Below are 16,465 nucleotides of genomic sequence, written 5' to 3' on the forward strand. Positions count from 1 at the left end.
GACACTGCCTACCCAAAGATAGTGTCAGATTCCAAAGGCTGAGGGTTCAATTCTACAAACTCCCACCCCAACAAATTTCAGACGCCAACTGCAAGCTCAGGTTGTTACCTGTACTTCTCATCAACTGGCTATAAATCCAAGGTTCCCACAATTTCTCCCCGGGGCTTGATCAATTTGCTAGAATGACTCGTGGTCCTCAAATAAACACATTTTACTTACCAGATCACCAGCTTATCATAAAAGGATATAACCCAGGAGTAGCCAGAGGGAAGGGATATACAGGGCAAGATATAGGGAAGGGGTATGGCGCTTCTGTGTCCTCTCCTATCAGGCCAGTCACTCAATCTTTCCATATGTTCACCAACTGAAGCTCCCCAAACCCAGTCCTTCTGGGGTTTCATGGAGGCTTCACTAAACAGACATGATTGATTAAATCTCTGGCCATTGTTGACTGAACTCAATCTTTAGCCCCCATCCTTAGATCCAAAGTCATCTCATCAAACACAACAAAAGCACCTGTATCATTCTCAGCACTTGGAACCTTCCGAGGGTTTCAGCTGCTCTGTGACCACCCTCTCCCCCCAAAAAAAGCAGCTAAGACCAAATATTATTTCTTATTATAAACAAAACATCACAATTACATAATCTCTCCCTCCTCCACCCTAAAGCAAACTCTCTGAAGTCGGCCACTTGGTCTACCATCCATGCTGGCCCCGCTGTTCTGTGCCTCAGGCCATTTTCACCTGCTGTTCTATCAGGAGTACTTTTCTCCTAGATACACAGAGGACTCCTTCCCTTACTTTCTTCCACTCTCTACTCAAATGTTATCACAGAAGCTGACCATTATATGTATCAAATAGCAACCCCCTACACTCTTGTCTTATTTTCTCCCACACCATGTAACATCACCTAGCACATCATGTATTTGTCATGTATTATTGTCTGTTTCCTTCTACTAGAAGGTAAGCTAAGGGGAGAAGAGCGACTTTGAATGCTTTGTTCACTCCCCCAGTGCCTAGAACCACATCAGATACATAGTAGATACTCGGTAAAATATTCTCCAAAGGAGTGAATACTTTCTCATTGAGAAAAGGACAGAACCCCTATACCCAGTACAACAAAAAACCACTCTCTTATGGTCTGGCAAGGTTTTCTCTGATTCTGAGGGGTTTCCTGTTGCCTAGTACTCTTGCCTGGAAAATCCCATGGACGGAGGAGCCTGGTAGGCTGCAGTCCATGGGGTCGCAAGGAGTCAGACACGACTGAGCGACTTCACTTTCACACATTGGAGAAGGAAATGGCAACCCACTCCAGTGTTCTTGCCTGGAGAATCCCAGGGATGGGGTCACACAGAGTTGGACACGACTGAACCGACTTAGCAGCAGCAGCAGCTACTCTTGTACTACCCCAGGTGGTGATGGGAGTGTCACTCTCTTATTCCTCTCATTCATCCACCCATTTACTCATTCATTCTCTTTTTCAGCACTTACTGAGTGTCTACTGACTACTGGTCCCCATGCTCCCTGGCCTTCGGCCTCTGGCCTCCCGCCTCCGTCTCTGATGTCCCCAAAGCACAGTCACTATGGACGACCCCCAGGAGGTCCCCCCACAAGACTCAAGAGTCACGAGGCTGTCCTCCTCCTCTGGGCACTTCCTGCCTGCTACCTCTGCGTTTTGTTCCATGTCATCTACCACACTGCAGTGATGAGAGTCTCATTTTGCCCCTGCTGTTAGGATAAGTAACTGTTCTGGTTGGTGTCCGAGCTGAAAACAGACACCCCATTGTGCAGACCATCACAGATGCTAAGGGCTTCCTGTGTGACCCTATCGATGTGCCCTCTCTAGCAGTAGCCCAAAAATATTACTCTTTAATCTCTCATTTAAAATATCAGGTAGGTTATTTTTAAAGGAATAATGGGACTTCCCAGGTGGCACTAGTGGTAAAAAACAAAACAAAACAAAACAAAAAACCCACCTGCCAATGCAGGCGATGTAAGAGATGTGGGTTCAATCCCTGGGTGGGGAGGATCCCCTGGAGGAGGGCACAGCAACCCACTCCAGTATTCTTGCCTGGAGAATCCCATGGACAGAGGAGCCTGGGGGGCTACAGTCCATGGGGTTGCAAAGAATTAAACTCGACTGAAGTGACTGAGCATGCATACACAGGTACGTTTGCAAAGTAAAGGTATTTGAAGATGATCGGGGCTGGGGGAGGGGGGAACATTAAAAGGGAGAGAGTAGAAGCCAACAGTTAGATACTTGAGAAGCAAGCATCTACTGGACACCTGTACCATATTGGATACTTACACAGCTTGATGTCACTATTTTAGCTATCACAGATAGAGCTCTGAACCAAGCACCATATGATTTTTATATATGAACTTGTTTAATTCCCAAAGCAACCCATTAAAAGCCATGCTATTTGTTATTTTTGCAGATTAGGAAACTGGTGCTATTTAATTAACTTACCAAGGTCACACAACTAGGAAACAGCAACTCTAGAGAGGCAGGTATTCTCCTAGGTAGTTCAAAGGACTTTATCTAATAATTGGAGTTATTCAGTATCCTACTTTAGAAAACCAAAGAAATTGGTATTTGAGCAATGTCTGGTATTTTCCCATTAGGAAGTTTCATTAATAGGTTACAGTATGACTTGTACCCCAATGTATTTCTTCACTTCCTGCCCCTGGAGACCAACTGCCAGAATACAATGTGATCTGTGCTGAGAAAACATTCATGCAATAGTAAATACATGATTTCATTTGGTTTACCCACAGAACCACATGCAAGGTAACCAGGAGAAAAACTGAGAAGATACACTAAGATGCTAATTTCTATTTCTAGGTGACGGACGAAGCACAGGTGGCTTTTCACTTTCAACACTTTCCTGTCTGTAATTTCTAGATTTCTGATAACTATTTCTACAAATAAAATAAGAGGGGAAAAACTAAGTCATGGTTTAAAAACTTGCCTCCTATTATGAATGAACAGCTGTGAGATCTCATGCAAAATAGATTATCAGTAAATCAACCATATCAGGTAATAGGCATATAAATGTGTTCACTGGAAATGTTTTACCCAAGCATTCATTGTATTGTTTTTAAATACCTGCTAACCCCACTCTCCCTAACCACAGGAGGTATTACCACGTTCATTTTGGAGACAAGGAGGTCTACAAAGGACAGCGGTCACCTCGAGACATTATTAAACGATAGAAGCAAATGCAAACAGAGCGCTGACAGAAACATCCTTTCTCACTGCAGCTCACTGCCTCCCAAACTCAAAGAGAACTCTAAATCCTAACGCATACAGATAGTCTTTTCTACCCGTGGTCCTAGGGTGCTGCAGAGGAAAGAGCCAAGCTGCCCTCACAAATGCTCATGAATATTGTTGAGGTACACTCAACGTTTCTCTTCTTGCCTATTCTTCCTCTAATCCCTCTGGGGGTTTTCCTGATATAGGGTTGGCTGAAAAGTTCGTTCACGTTTTTCTGTATGACTTTATGGAAAAATCCAAACGAACCTGTCGGCTAACCCAACTTTAGTCCTGACCTGAAACATCTCTTGGCCTCACTCTTCTGAGTTGGACTTTAGGTTACAAAGGGAAACCATCCAAACTCCAAGATGAGCCTCAGCCCAGGAATTTCCTGTGGGTCACAGACAAGCCAACATTACTCAGAAACCTAGTTCACACCAAGATGAGTCTGGGAGAACCCAGGGAACATTTATCTACCAAACTACAGTGGCTCAAACATGGTTCCAAATGTCCAATTCACCCTCAGAACTCACCTCATACTCCTGGGATCCTGTGAAAAAAGAAACATGAGCTCGACATGATATCAGGCCTCTCAATCAGCCCTATTTGCAGCTATAACAGCTGAGAATGGAAGTGATCAGATCTAGAGGTGCTGGGGGTGAACCTTGTTTCCAGCCCTCGGCCTTGGAACCACTGCTGAAAACTCCTTCAAAACAACAAGTTACAACTTGTCACTCTAAAATCAGATCCTGAAAGCAGCCCTTTCTTCTATTTTAAGAGGCCTAATTATCAAAATTATTGAGGAATAAAACCAACCTTTTCCCTCATAATACACTGGAAGCACCAAGGGAGGTAGGGAAAAAGAAGGAAAAGAGGAAAAGAAAACAGAGGCTCAGAGACGCTACAGCTTTTTCCCCACCCAGGTCCTCATTCCTAACTATAGTAGTGCAAAGTAGCCCTCAAGAGAACACATGTTTATCTTTGAAAAAGGAGGACTCAAAGATGAAAATAACTTTTCTCTGCTCCTGCTTCCCCCAAGCTATCAAGGAGATGTTCAGTCATGTGTGGTGTGCAGGCTTTGGTGTGATTTGATTTAATCAGCAATTCCTGTCCTTGATGCAGTTCTCCAAAGCCTGCAGCCAATTTCTCAAAAGACAGGAAAAAAACAGGCAAGCTGAGAGGAAAGAAACTAACAGGTTATACAAACTCCAGGACAGAAGTGAAAGACCTCACAGAAAGTGGCAGAACATGGACAGGGCCACTTCAGGTGACTGTTGATTAAAACATATGGGCAGACTGATAAGGCAGATGCTCCTGTATGTTATCATCACAAGAAACCCGATGAGTGGTTCAAATCTTGCATAATGTTATGGAAAGATACAGGCACATGAATATGATTGTACCTACTTCAAAAGTCACCAGGAGCTCCAGTTCTCCAGGACCTAGCCCTAGAACCATGTGTTTTTGCTCTACTTACTCCCCAAAGTAACTGAGCTCTACTACAAACAAGGAACTCCACTAGCAAAATAAAGACTTCTCCACTGAAATGTAAATTATTTCCGTTTTTCTTTTTTTTTTTTGAGGTATGATTTACATATAACATTAGTTTCAGGTGTTCAGCATAATGGTTTCTTATTTGAATACGTTGCAAAGTGATCACAGTAAGCCTGGTTAACATCCACTCCCACATACAGCTACAAAATTTTCTTACGATGAGAATTTCTAAAATCCACTCTCTCGGCAACTTTCAAACACCTTTTGCTTATTTGGGGTCTTTAGCAAGCACCTTTTGAATTAGTGAACACATAAATAATGGAAGCCAAGCACTGCCTGGCATGCCTCCAACTTGTTCTAGGGGTCTCCTGGTTGGGAAACTCTACTTGCTTCCTGAATCCTGTTCCATTATCCTGAGCAACTTCGGGCAGGTTAGCCTGAGTGACCACTGAATAGGAGACTTATTGCAATTCATAACGAGGGCTTTCCACTGGCATGGGCAACAGAGATCTAAGGCAGAAGACCCACTGGTTCTCTGCCTGCAGAGAACAGTGTGAATTGGGCTGGGGGCTCCTCTGAGGGTGGGTGGGTGTTTCTCCACTCCAACTGGGGTTCTGCATGCGATCGCCATGCAGGCTGCCCCACCCCATCACGAGGACCACCACCACCAAGGCCCCTCGGGGTCAAGCAGGAGGTCAGGGCCAGCTTTCCTGGGCTGTTCCCAGGTGCCCGAGGCTGAGCAAGGCTCCTCGAGACCCCACAGGCATCTGAAAGGCGCAGGAAGTGGCTGCAGTGAGTTCTTGTGGCCTGCCACAGGCCCATCATGGGGCAAAGGAAGGGCCCCTGTGCCAGACATTTTTAGGGATACATGTGAGCCAGCAGCCAGGGGCAGAGATTCCCAGGTCTCTGTAGTATAAAGAACCAGGGCGAGGCCAAGTCAGGAAGGAGAGCCACAGGGTCCTGATCAACACCATGGAAAAGATTCAGCTGAAGGACTGTGGTCACAGATGCCAGAACACCCAATAAAACAAGGTGCCTCAGAGAAGAGGCTAAGACAGGAAATCCATAGCAGAGCCCAGGAGGACCCAGAGGGCAGTCAAAGATGGAGCCTCTTCCTCCCCCATATTACCATACTCCCCACACCCTCACCAGGAAATCACAGTCAATACCAGCTTGGCAAGAAAGGGAAAAGAGAAGGAGGAAATCTGAGAGACTAGATATTTTACTTAAAGAGACCGAGCAGTTATCAAAAATGACTATTTTCATTATTGCATCAGACCAAGTTTTCTGTTAAACTAAAATACATCCTTTCCCCTCCCCACTGCCTAGGATAGGACTTCAAAAGATCAGATCTCTTATGGACAAAATAAAGAAATAAAGGCAAGAGGGGAAGCATGGTAGGAAGGGATAGTTGGGGAGTTTGGTATGGATGCTTATATTTAAAATGGATAACCAACAAGGGCCTGCTGTGGAGCACAGGGAACACTGCTCAGTGTTATGTGGCAGCCTGGATGGGAGGGGGCCCTGGGGGAGAATGTGTGTGTTGTGTCTTAGTCGCTCAGTTGTGTCTGACTCTTTGCGACCCCATGGATTGTAGCCCACCAAGGCTCCTCTGTTAACGGGATTCTCCAGGCAAGAATACTAGAGTGGGTTGCCATTCCCTTCTCCAGGGGATCTTCCCAACCCCAGGATCGAACCCAGGTCTCCCGCATTGCAGGCAGATTCTTTACTGTCTGAGCTACCAGGGAAGCCCTACCTGGGGGAGAATGGAGACATGTATATGTATGCCTGAGTCGGTTCTATCACAATATTGTTAATTGGCTATACTTCAATATAAAATAAGAAGTTTAAGGGCAAAATTAAAACTGAGTGTAGTGTATAAAACCGTGCACGATGCACTTTCATATTTACTGCTGACTTTCTGTGATCCAGCCACTGGAAATATGAAAATATGTCAAGGAATTCAGTGTCTTATGGGTTAAGGGACAGTAAATGATAGCTGTAATACAGCAATGTGATGCCTGTTATAAAACTATACACACTTAGGAATATATCTACCTAAAGAAACTAAAGACCTATAAATAGAAAACTATAAAACACTAATGAAAGAAATCAAAGAGGACACTAATAGATGGAGAAATATACCATGTTCATGGATCGGAAGAATCAATATAGTGAAAATGAGTATACTACCCAAAGCAATTTACAAATTCAATGCAATCCCTATCAAGCTACCAGCCATATTTTTCACAGAACTAGAACAAATAATTTCAAGATTTGTATGGAAATACAAAAAACCTCGAATAGCCAAAGCAATCTTGAGAAAGAAGAATGGAACTGCAGGAATCAACTTGCCTGACTTCAGGCTCTACTACAAAGCCACAGTCATCAAGACAGTATGATATCGGCACAAAGACAGAAACATAGATCAATGGAACAAAATAGAAAGCCCAGAGATAAATCCACACACATATGGACACCTTATCTTTGACAAAGGAGGCAAGAATATACAATGGAGTAAAGACAATCTCTTTAACAAGTGGTGCTGGGAAAACTGGTCAACCACTTGTAAAAGAATGAAACTAGATCACTTTCTAACACCACACACGAAAATAAACTCAAAATGGATTAAAGATCTAAATGTAAGACCAGAAACTATAAAACTCCTAGAGGAGAACATAGGCAAAACACTCTCCGACATAAATCACAGCAGGATCCTCTATGATCCACCTCCCAGAATTCTGGAAATAAAAGCAAAAATGAACAAATGGGATCTAATTAAAATTAAAAGCTTCTGCACAACAAAGGAAAATATAAGCAAGGTGAAAAGACAGCCTTCTGAATGGGAGAAAATAATAGCAAATGAAGCAACTGATAAACAACTAATCTCAAAAATATACAAGCAACTTATGCAGCTCAATCCCAGAAAAATAAACGACCCAATCAAAAAATGGGCCAAAGAACTAAATAGACATTTCTCCAAAGAAGACATACGGATGGCTAACAAACACATGAAAAGATGCTCAACATCACTTATTATTAGAGAAATGCAAATCAAAACCACAATGAGGGACCACTTCACACCAGTCAGAATGGCTGCGATCCAAAAATCTGCAAGCAATAAATGCTGGAGAGGGTGTGGGGAAAAGGGAACCCTCCTACACTGTTGGTGGGAATGCAAACTAGTACAGCCACTATGGAGAACAGTGTGGAGATTCCTTAAAAAATTGCAAATAGAACTGCCTTATGACCCAGCAATCCCACTGCTGGGCATACACACTGAGGAAACCAGAATTGAAAGAGACACATGTACCCCAATGTTCATTGCAGCACTGTTTATAATAGCCAAGACATGGAAACAACCTAGATGTCCATCAGCAGATGAATGGATAAGAAAGCTGTGGTACATATACACAATGGAGTATTACTCAGCCGTTAAAAAGAATACATTTGAATCAGTTCTGATGAGATGGATGAAACTGGAGCCAATTATACAGAGTGAAGTAAGCCAGAAAGAAAAACACCAATACAGTATACTAACACATACATATGGAATTTAGAAAGATGGCAATGACGACCCTGTATGCAAGACAACAAAAAAGACACAGATGTGTATAGGGGACTTTTGGACTCAGAGGGAGAGGGAGAGGGTGGGATGATTTGGGAGAATGGCATTGAAACATGTATACTATCATGTAAGAGTCGAATCGCCAGTCTATGTCCGATGCAGGACACAGCATGCTTGGGGCTGGTGCACGGTGATGACCCAGAGGGATGTTGTGGGGAGGGAGGTGGGAGAGGGGTTCATGTTTGGGAACACATGTACACCGGTGGTAGATTCATGTCAATGTATGGCAAAACCAATACAGTATTGTAAAGTAAAATAAAGTAAAAATAAAAATTTAAAAAAAAATAAAAATAAATAAAACTATACACAAGTCACAATGGCACAAAGGATAGAACAATGAAATTGAGGGAATTCAGGGGAGGCTTCCAGAATAAAGGACCCTCAGGCAGCGTCTTGAAGGATGAGTTAGAGACTTCAAGTTGCAAGTGGGATAAACAGTGACCTGAATTAGCTAAACAAAAAGTAAAAGGAGGAGGGGAGAGATGTACTGAAGGCATGTGAGGGAAGCTCCAGAAACGAAGGAATATAACACTCAAGCTTGGGGCGGGGGGGCGGGGCGCCATGAGAATCAAGGCAGCAATAGACCCCCAGAGACTAGAATGCACGTCTGGACTTCAGTGGGACCCACCACAAGACTGCTTATCCTTACGTGTGTGCAGTATTTCCTCCTACTACAGACTGGTTTCTCCCAGCTAAGAGCTTTCATTTCCACCCTTCCAGCACTGCTACCCAAGAAGGAAGATACGCCTTCCAAATGCCAGTTTGAAGAACACCAAGGAAACACTCTGACTAGCCAACTTGGGGTCATGTGCCCACCCTGGGCCAACAGTTGTGACCAGACAGGAGGAGGGCTGTGACTGGCCCACCTGAATGGGATGCCCATCTCACTGCATCCTGGGAGACAAGGCCACAATGGAAGGTGGCAGCATCATTTGGACCCATGCCCAGAGCAGTGGAGGGGCCACCCATTAAAGAATGAGAGTGCTGTGCAGTGAAGGGCAGGAGAATACTAGAACCAACTGTCCAGGCCAGTTCAACACTTGGCATCTCTTTGTGTTTTGTGCTCCATGAATGAACAGCACACAAAGATGGGCTATTGTCCATCACTTTGATACACTCTGTGTATATCTGACTCTGGCCACTTGTTTGGAAGGACAGTCTGTTAAAATTTCATTTCAGACTTCTCTGGTAGTCCACTGGCTAAGAATCCACCTACCAATCCAAGGGACATGGGTTTGATCCCTAGTCCAGGAGATTCCACAACCAAGGCCACGTGCCTAGAGAAGCCACCGCAATGAGAAACCCATGCACCACAGTGAAGACCCAGTGCAGTCATAACAAACACACACAAAGGAAACAATCCCACCACTCCACCACAGGCTGCTGAAATGGCATCCCTTTCATGATACCCTCAACTTGAACTAGTCTCTTCACCTTGAACTTCAACAATAATTTGTCCTGAACTCTCCTATAGGACTTATCACATTTTCCCTTAGTTCTCCCTTAATTAATGCATCTGAATAAACAACCTGTTGGTCCTTCCCCAAAACTGGAGTGGTAGGGTCGAAGCTCTTGAGCATGGGGTAATAAATTAGAATAATGTCTCCTTTCCACTGACGGGGATTAATGCAGACTTGTACCTTGCCTAAGAATTTGAACTAACTCAAAATAAAGGAAACAAATCAGTTTCAAATAGTTGGCAAAGTATTTGTTTAACTAAAGGGAGCCATGAGGGGTATGTAGCTATGTGGTTTGGCAACAGCCTTCCTCTCTCGGGCTGACAAAGGCAGGCCTCCAGGAAGCGTCTGAAATTGAAACTGCTCAGCATGAGGTTCAATACTATCTTCATTGTGAGCCAACGAAATCTTAGCAGGTTATGTCACCTTTAGGAAACTGTTTCTCTTCCTTAATAAGAGTTTCTGTAGTGACTTTTTCCTCCTATGGTATTCAGGCATCCTTTGGGGAATTTCTAGATGAAATACACATATGCCCATGAAAGTGTGTGTATTCAATAAAACTTCTTGAAAGAAAGGAAGGAAGGGAGGGCAGGGAAGAGGAAGAAGGCAAGTAAGCCCCTGAGACAAGAGTACCTCACATCTCAAAATGATCATTAAATCTTCTGAAATACCATCATAACTTTCATATGTACTGGGTCAGGGATTAATTTTCACACTGAGTACCTGCTCTCCAAACACTAAATGAGCTCATGAGGCAGGCCAAGACAGTGGTCTCCTGATTCTTATCTCCATTCCCAGCACACTCACTCTCTCTGACTTCAGCTTTCTCTGAGACAAACCTAGGAATCTTCCAAGATGCACTGGAAGCTCTGCTCTCCCATCCTTTTTTCAGCTCCTCTCGCCTCTCCTGTTCCTCACCCGGCTATCCAACAGGGCAGTCATCCGCCAGCTCTTCCCTCAAACGAGGGATGTGTGTCCGTACATGTGAGTGAAGATGTGTCAAGACAGTGGAAACGGGGCTCCCCGAGTGTTCCCCAGAGTTTCCACTGCCACCTCTCTCTCTCGTCCAAGATACATAAGACAGGGAGAAGCTAGGATCGTGAGGCACAGTGGCACCCACTGACTATAAGCTACAGCTTATATTAATATAATACAGCTACTCACTGAATTCACCATCTTTTACTCTACTGAGAGCTGATAAAATACACTAGGAAGAACAAAACCTCTGAAGTCAAGGACTATGTTCTGTCGTAGGTCTGGTTCTGCATTTATGAGTCTAATCTTGGGCAACTCTTTTCATCTCTCTGAGCCTCAGCAGGCATGCATGCTAAGTTGCTTCAGTTGGCATGCGTGCTAAGTTGCTTCAGTTGTGTCCAACTCTTTGCAACCCTATGGACTGTAGCCGCCCCCAGGATCGTCTGTCCATGGGATTCTCCAGGCAAGAACGCTGGAGCCATTCCCTTCTCCAGGGGATCTTCCCGACCCAGGGATTGAACCTGGGTCTCCTGCATTGCAGGCAGATTCTTTATTGTCTGAGCCAGAGGGGAAGCCCCCGAGCCTCGGAGCCCCCAGCTAATAAATGAAGATGATGACCATATCTGACATACAGGCCTTTTACGAGATAACACATGTGCAAACCACCTTATAAACACAATGAATGAGTGCCATTCATTCTTTCCTTTCTTCATTTTTACCATGTAATTGTTATCTGCATTTCTTGGTAGGGACTTGGAAATAACTTTAAAACTCTTTAAGCCTCAGTTTCCTCAACTGTTAAACAGATACAATATCTCTCAGAGAATTATTTTGAGAATCAGATGTTATAAGTGTCAAGTACCCACCACAGCTTAGTAAACAATGGTTATTATGATTAATAAAGTAGTACACACATACTGGTTATTTTGACTATGACTACAGAAAGTTTGGTGCTATCTAAGCTCTCCAAGGTCAATTAGTTTTCATCCAGGCATTGCCTCTTGCACCAGCAAAAAAAAGGGAAAAAAAAGAGCAGTCTTTCACACTTTGTGTCACTATGTGTGTGTGCCTAGTCGCTCAGTCGTGCCCAACTCTTGCGACCCCACAGACTGTAGCCTGCCAGACTCCTCTGCCCATGGGATTCTCCAGGCAAGGATACTGGAGTAGGTTGCCATTTCCTGCTCCAGGGATCTTCCCGATCCAGGCATCAAACCTGGGTCTTCTGCATTGCAGGTAGTCTATGATGGACAGGAACTGGAAAAGGAGAGAGTGAGACACAGGGCTTAAGCGAATGAAAGGCAGAAAGAGAAGAGCAGCTCCGCACTTACTGGGGCCTGATGACTTACACCAAAGATGCGGTGGAAAGACTGAAGAATCACCGGGAACAGGGAAAAGCCAATCCCTACAGTTTCAAATTTCTCATGAATAAATATTGTTTCTTGGTTGAACCTCCTACTGAAATCAACAAAATAAAAATCCAGGCATTCCTGGAGTCCTTGAAGCAAGCAATCATGGATTCTGACCCACTCCAATTATTAACCACTAGGTTCCCAGGACAGCCTGTCCTGGGGCTGCCCACGATATGCCAAGGGCAACTTTGAGAACCCCAGGAATAGCTGTGGGGCAGTTTGGTTTCAACTGCTTTCACCCCCTGCTTACATCACATTACCCTCTAGACATCAGTCCCTTCCAAAGGGCCTACTTCTAAGTTAGATTCTCTTCTCTTTCCTTAGGAGGACATGAAGACAAGTACTAGTTGCAGTTTTAACTTAATATATAAGTACTGATGGATTTCTGCTAGTCCAACTTTCTTCTTATTACTACACCCTCTAAACTTTCACATCTCTCTAAACAAGCCAGTAATATGTGCATGTGTCTTTCAAAGAACAGTGATAAGGACAGCAGGGGATATTAAAAGACAGAGAATACTAACAAGGAGGATCAGCACAGAAAACAAAGAGGGAATAAAAAATATTTCTAACCAAATATGAAAGGTTTGCTTATAAGCCAGAAATTCTAAGCTCTCAATACCTTCTTCATGATTTCCCAGGAAACCAGAACCTACATCCGGAGAATGATGTTGGTGATGATTAGAAGGAAGAAAAGAATAAGCAAGAAACTCAAGACATCTTAAAGCCTGGAGAAATAATTAGATGATTTTCTAAGGGATAAGAGAGCATAGATCATCACAATCTAGCCACAGCGCTGAAAAAATCAGGTTTCTCAGTGTTTCTTCTACTGCCAGGAGAGATGATCCATTTCCAATGCTAAGATCCTTGTAAGCAGAGACAGGATCTATCTGGTTCACTACTTCATCCACCCTCTAGGAAGTGTCTGGCACACTGGATGTGCTTGTTGAGCACTCAAACAATTCCCTAACACTTCACTCTTTGGATCCCATCATTCTCATCTGTAAAATGAGGTGGTTGGGCCCTGTGATCCCTAAGGCCCTTTTGGTTCTGGGATTCCACTCAGCTGACATTAGAAACAGTGTGCCCAAAGCCATCCTTTGCAACCTGGTCATCACCATTTAATAAAGAAGGAAGCCTGGGACACTGACAATCCCCAGCTCTCTGCTACCCACCTTAGTTTCACTTGTCCTTTGTTTACTAGCAGCAAATAGTTAATCATTTTCATATCTCAGGTACCTGCTTTCACTTGAATCGAGTTTAATTTATACATAACTATGTCATGACTTTCTGCTGGAGTTCAAACTGGCTATGCTCCAACTTTGGATTTCAAAGGAGCATGTGATTAATGCATTCCCTACAACTCCACTGGACTCTGAGGGTTCTCCATCGGCCTCCTAATCATTAATCTCACAACTCTTCAGGTTGTTAGACTACCTAGGCCCCCCACAACATTGGCATCCTGCCCACCAGCTAGGCAATACATTTAAATATAAGACTATATAAAACAGATTATTCCCCAAATTTGAGTGAGAATTAGCACAAAGATTAAGGAGTCTTACAGAACTGCTACCTGCCCTCAAGAAGTTCTCCATGCACCAGAACTAGTAATATTCCTTCTGAAGAATTAAGGACCTGGTGTAGCTCCTGTCCCAGAAGTCATTTAAAAGTTTTAAACAAATTATTTGGCAATAATTTCAAACTTACAGAAAAGCTGAATGAATAAAAATAACAAAAAGAACACTAATACTTGCCCTTTCCCCAGACTTACCTATCGTTAACATTTTACTCCATTTTCCACTGGCATCTGAGCTTGCTTTCACACGCACACGCTTTTGTTCTTCATAGATTCTCCCCCTCACCCCCGAACTATTTAATAGTAAGTCACATTTGAATCATGGCTCTTTACCCCAAAAGAAGCATCAGTTAAATTTTAGAACAGAATGTTGTACAAATGGTTTAAGTCCCCAGTGACAGAATTTCAAGGATGGCAATGAACAGTGTGAGAGGTTTGTTCAGGGTGAGGCTTTCTAGGACTCCTGTAGAGTCAGCTCATCTTATTCCTGGGGTTGGGAGTCTTGATTTCAGACCAAGAGCAAACACACACACACACACACACACACACACACACATACACGCACACACACACGCAAACACACACACACACATATGCACACACACACACCCCTCTTTTTATTTTAGAAGGAAAAGTCCTTGAAGTAAATCAGGTACATGGACAACTGCCAGCCCCCATTTTTCCCCAGGAGAAGCAGAGGGCAGTGTGGCGGGTCATTCTGTTCTCAGATGATTCTGTCCTTCCCACCCCCACCCCCGCCACCCAGGATAAAGCAACAACAATAGCCCACTTTCAGAAATACCTCTTCTGCTTGCAGGCTCACAAAAATGTTTCTTTCTCTTTGAATTAAAAACATAACCACACAAAGTTCGTCCACAAGACAAGAAAGGGTTGCTCACTACCTTTGTAGCTTTGATCAGCCTGAGAAGGCAACAATCCCCACATGCTGGGGCTGGTGTACCAGATACTCAGGCCACCTCCGCTATTCCCTAAGACCATCTTATCTCCTGGTTTCTAGGACCTGCACCACGAGAGTGGGTTGCAGGTGAGGGGGAATAAGCAGTGTGAAGCCACGCCATCATTAATCATACTGCAAATAATAGCTCTTCTTTCTTAGGCAGTAAAGCATTTTGCATACTGGTAATTATTGTTAATAAACTTTTTAATATATGACTGCATCCCCTGGAGAAATACAGGCTTTTTAGCTGAAATTAATTGTCTTAAAATCCCTTCCTTAGAGCATCTACAAAATCAAGAAAGTAGTATAGAAAAGAGAGAACTTTCTCAGGTATTAAGAAAAAAAATAACTTTTTTTAATTAGCACACACTTGAAAACTAAAACACAAACACAGCAGAAACTGGGTACTGAATGCACACGTAGATCTCTGTAAATCCCACAAAGACCAGACACTTTTAAATCAACAAGACTTCTTACTGCCAAGGGAACGCCAAGGTAACTCTGAGCAAATGATTCCAAAACATTTACCTTGTACTAAGCTCCCTGTTTTTTTTTTTTTTTTTAAGGGAATAGCATAAGCACAATACAGCACAAAGGTAAGTTTCAAGTGAAAGGAACACAAGAAGAGTGAGTGGGTTTACTTCAGAGGTCTACTGTAAAACACATATTGTGAGAGTTTTACAAAGACACGTATAAACATGCACTCCATCAGAAAGAGTTCTGCAAAGCAATGAGGAAAAGAAAGGTAAGAAGAGGAAGACGCCTGCCTTGGCTCCAGGAGAGGTAAAAGATCCCATGAGCTACCTTGTTTGGACGCCCTCCGTCGAATCTTCATTTTGGGGAAGGAAGGCCACGAGTAGTTAAAAGGCGAGTCCGAGTCAGAATCCATCTTTTTGTCTGGATGAAATCAAACAGACTCGACAGCAGAGACTTGGGAAGAACTGGGGCGTCCCCAGCCAGGAGGCGAGTCTCCCGTGTGATGTAAAAGGAAGGGATGGGGCTGGGTGAAAGCTGCGAACACCGAGGCGGGAGAGGCAATAAATGTTTTGCTTCCTTCAGGCATTCAGGCATGTAGACCAAGAAGGAGGCTGTAAATATTCAAGCCAAACCGAGAAAGTACAAGGAGGTAAGCACGGCCTCTCAGAGTGGCACAGGTACACCGCAGTCCAGTTATTCAGAAGGTCACTGGGAGCAAATGAATCATTAACTCTTCTCCTTGCTGGAAATGGAGGCGAAGAAAAAAGGTAGCTGGGAACTGAGAGAGAGTCGCCTGGAACTCAAGAAAAGCTTCCGAAGGCAGGCGCCTGTTTTGGTCGGGAGCTAGGGGATGCTTTCTCAGAAAAGCCACCCTGTGCAGCGTGAGATAAAGGTTGAGGTTTATGTGTGTGGACAGCCAGAAAGCTCCGGTACATAAGCAAATAAAGGCCGTCATACACAGGGCAGAGGGTTTTTCCAGAGCGGTCTGTTCCTTCATACGATTGGCAGGTTTGGCAGCTTTTCAGATCTAAGAGCCAAAACAGCTCTGATAATTCATTTAACAATCCAGTCTCCCCATCCTTTTAATCCTCAAGGGGTTGGAAGCTTTAACTTCCATCCAGAATTGTAGTTATCTCATTAAATTCATGCAGAGTCACCTACTTTATGCTTTAGCGTAACTGGGGCATTTTTTTCCCTCAAATTGTCACCAGCTTTGGTCATCAGTCACAAGGTGTT

At 43.7% G+C, this 16,465-nt stretch overlaps 1 protein-coding gene across 1 annotated transcript in view; it reads right to left on the minus strand.

Moving 5' to 3' along the window:
• The window catches only part of ARHGEF28 (Rho guanine nucleotide exchange factor 28), a 133,524-nt gene extending 117,883 nt beyond the window's left edge, over window positions 1-15,641 (minus strand). Inside the window, exon 1 of the mRNA XM_052659172.1 lies at window positions 15,557-15,641. Within this exon, the coding sequence (XP_052515132.1) occupies window positions 15,557-15,641 (85 nt within the window). The remainder of the gene's footprint in view (window positions 1-15,556) is intronic.
• Between the last annotated feature and the right edge of the window lie 824 nt (window positions 15,642-16,465).

The sequence above is a fragment of the Budorcas taxicolor genome, chromosome 20 (assembly GCF_023091745.1).
Source record: "Budorcas taxicolor isolate Tak-1 chromosome 20, Takin1.1, whole genome shotgun sequence".
In the NCBI taxonomy this organism is placed as follows: domain Eukaryota; kingdom Metazoa; phylum Chordata; class Mammalia; order Artiodactyla; family Bovidae; genus Budorcas; species Budorcas taxicolor.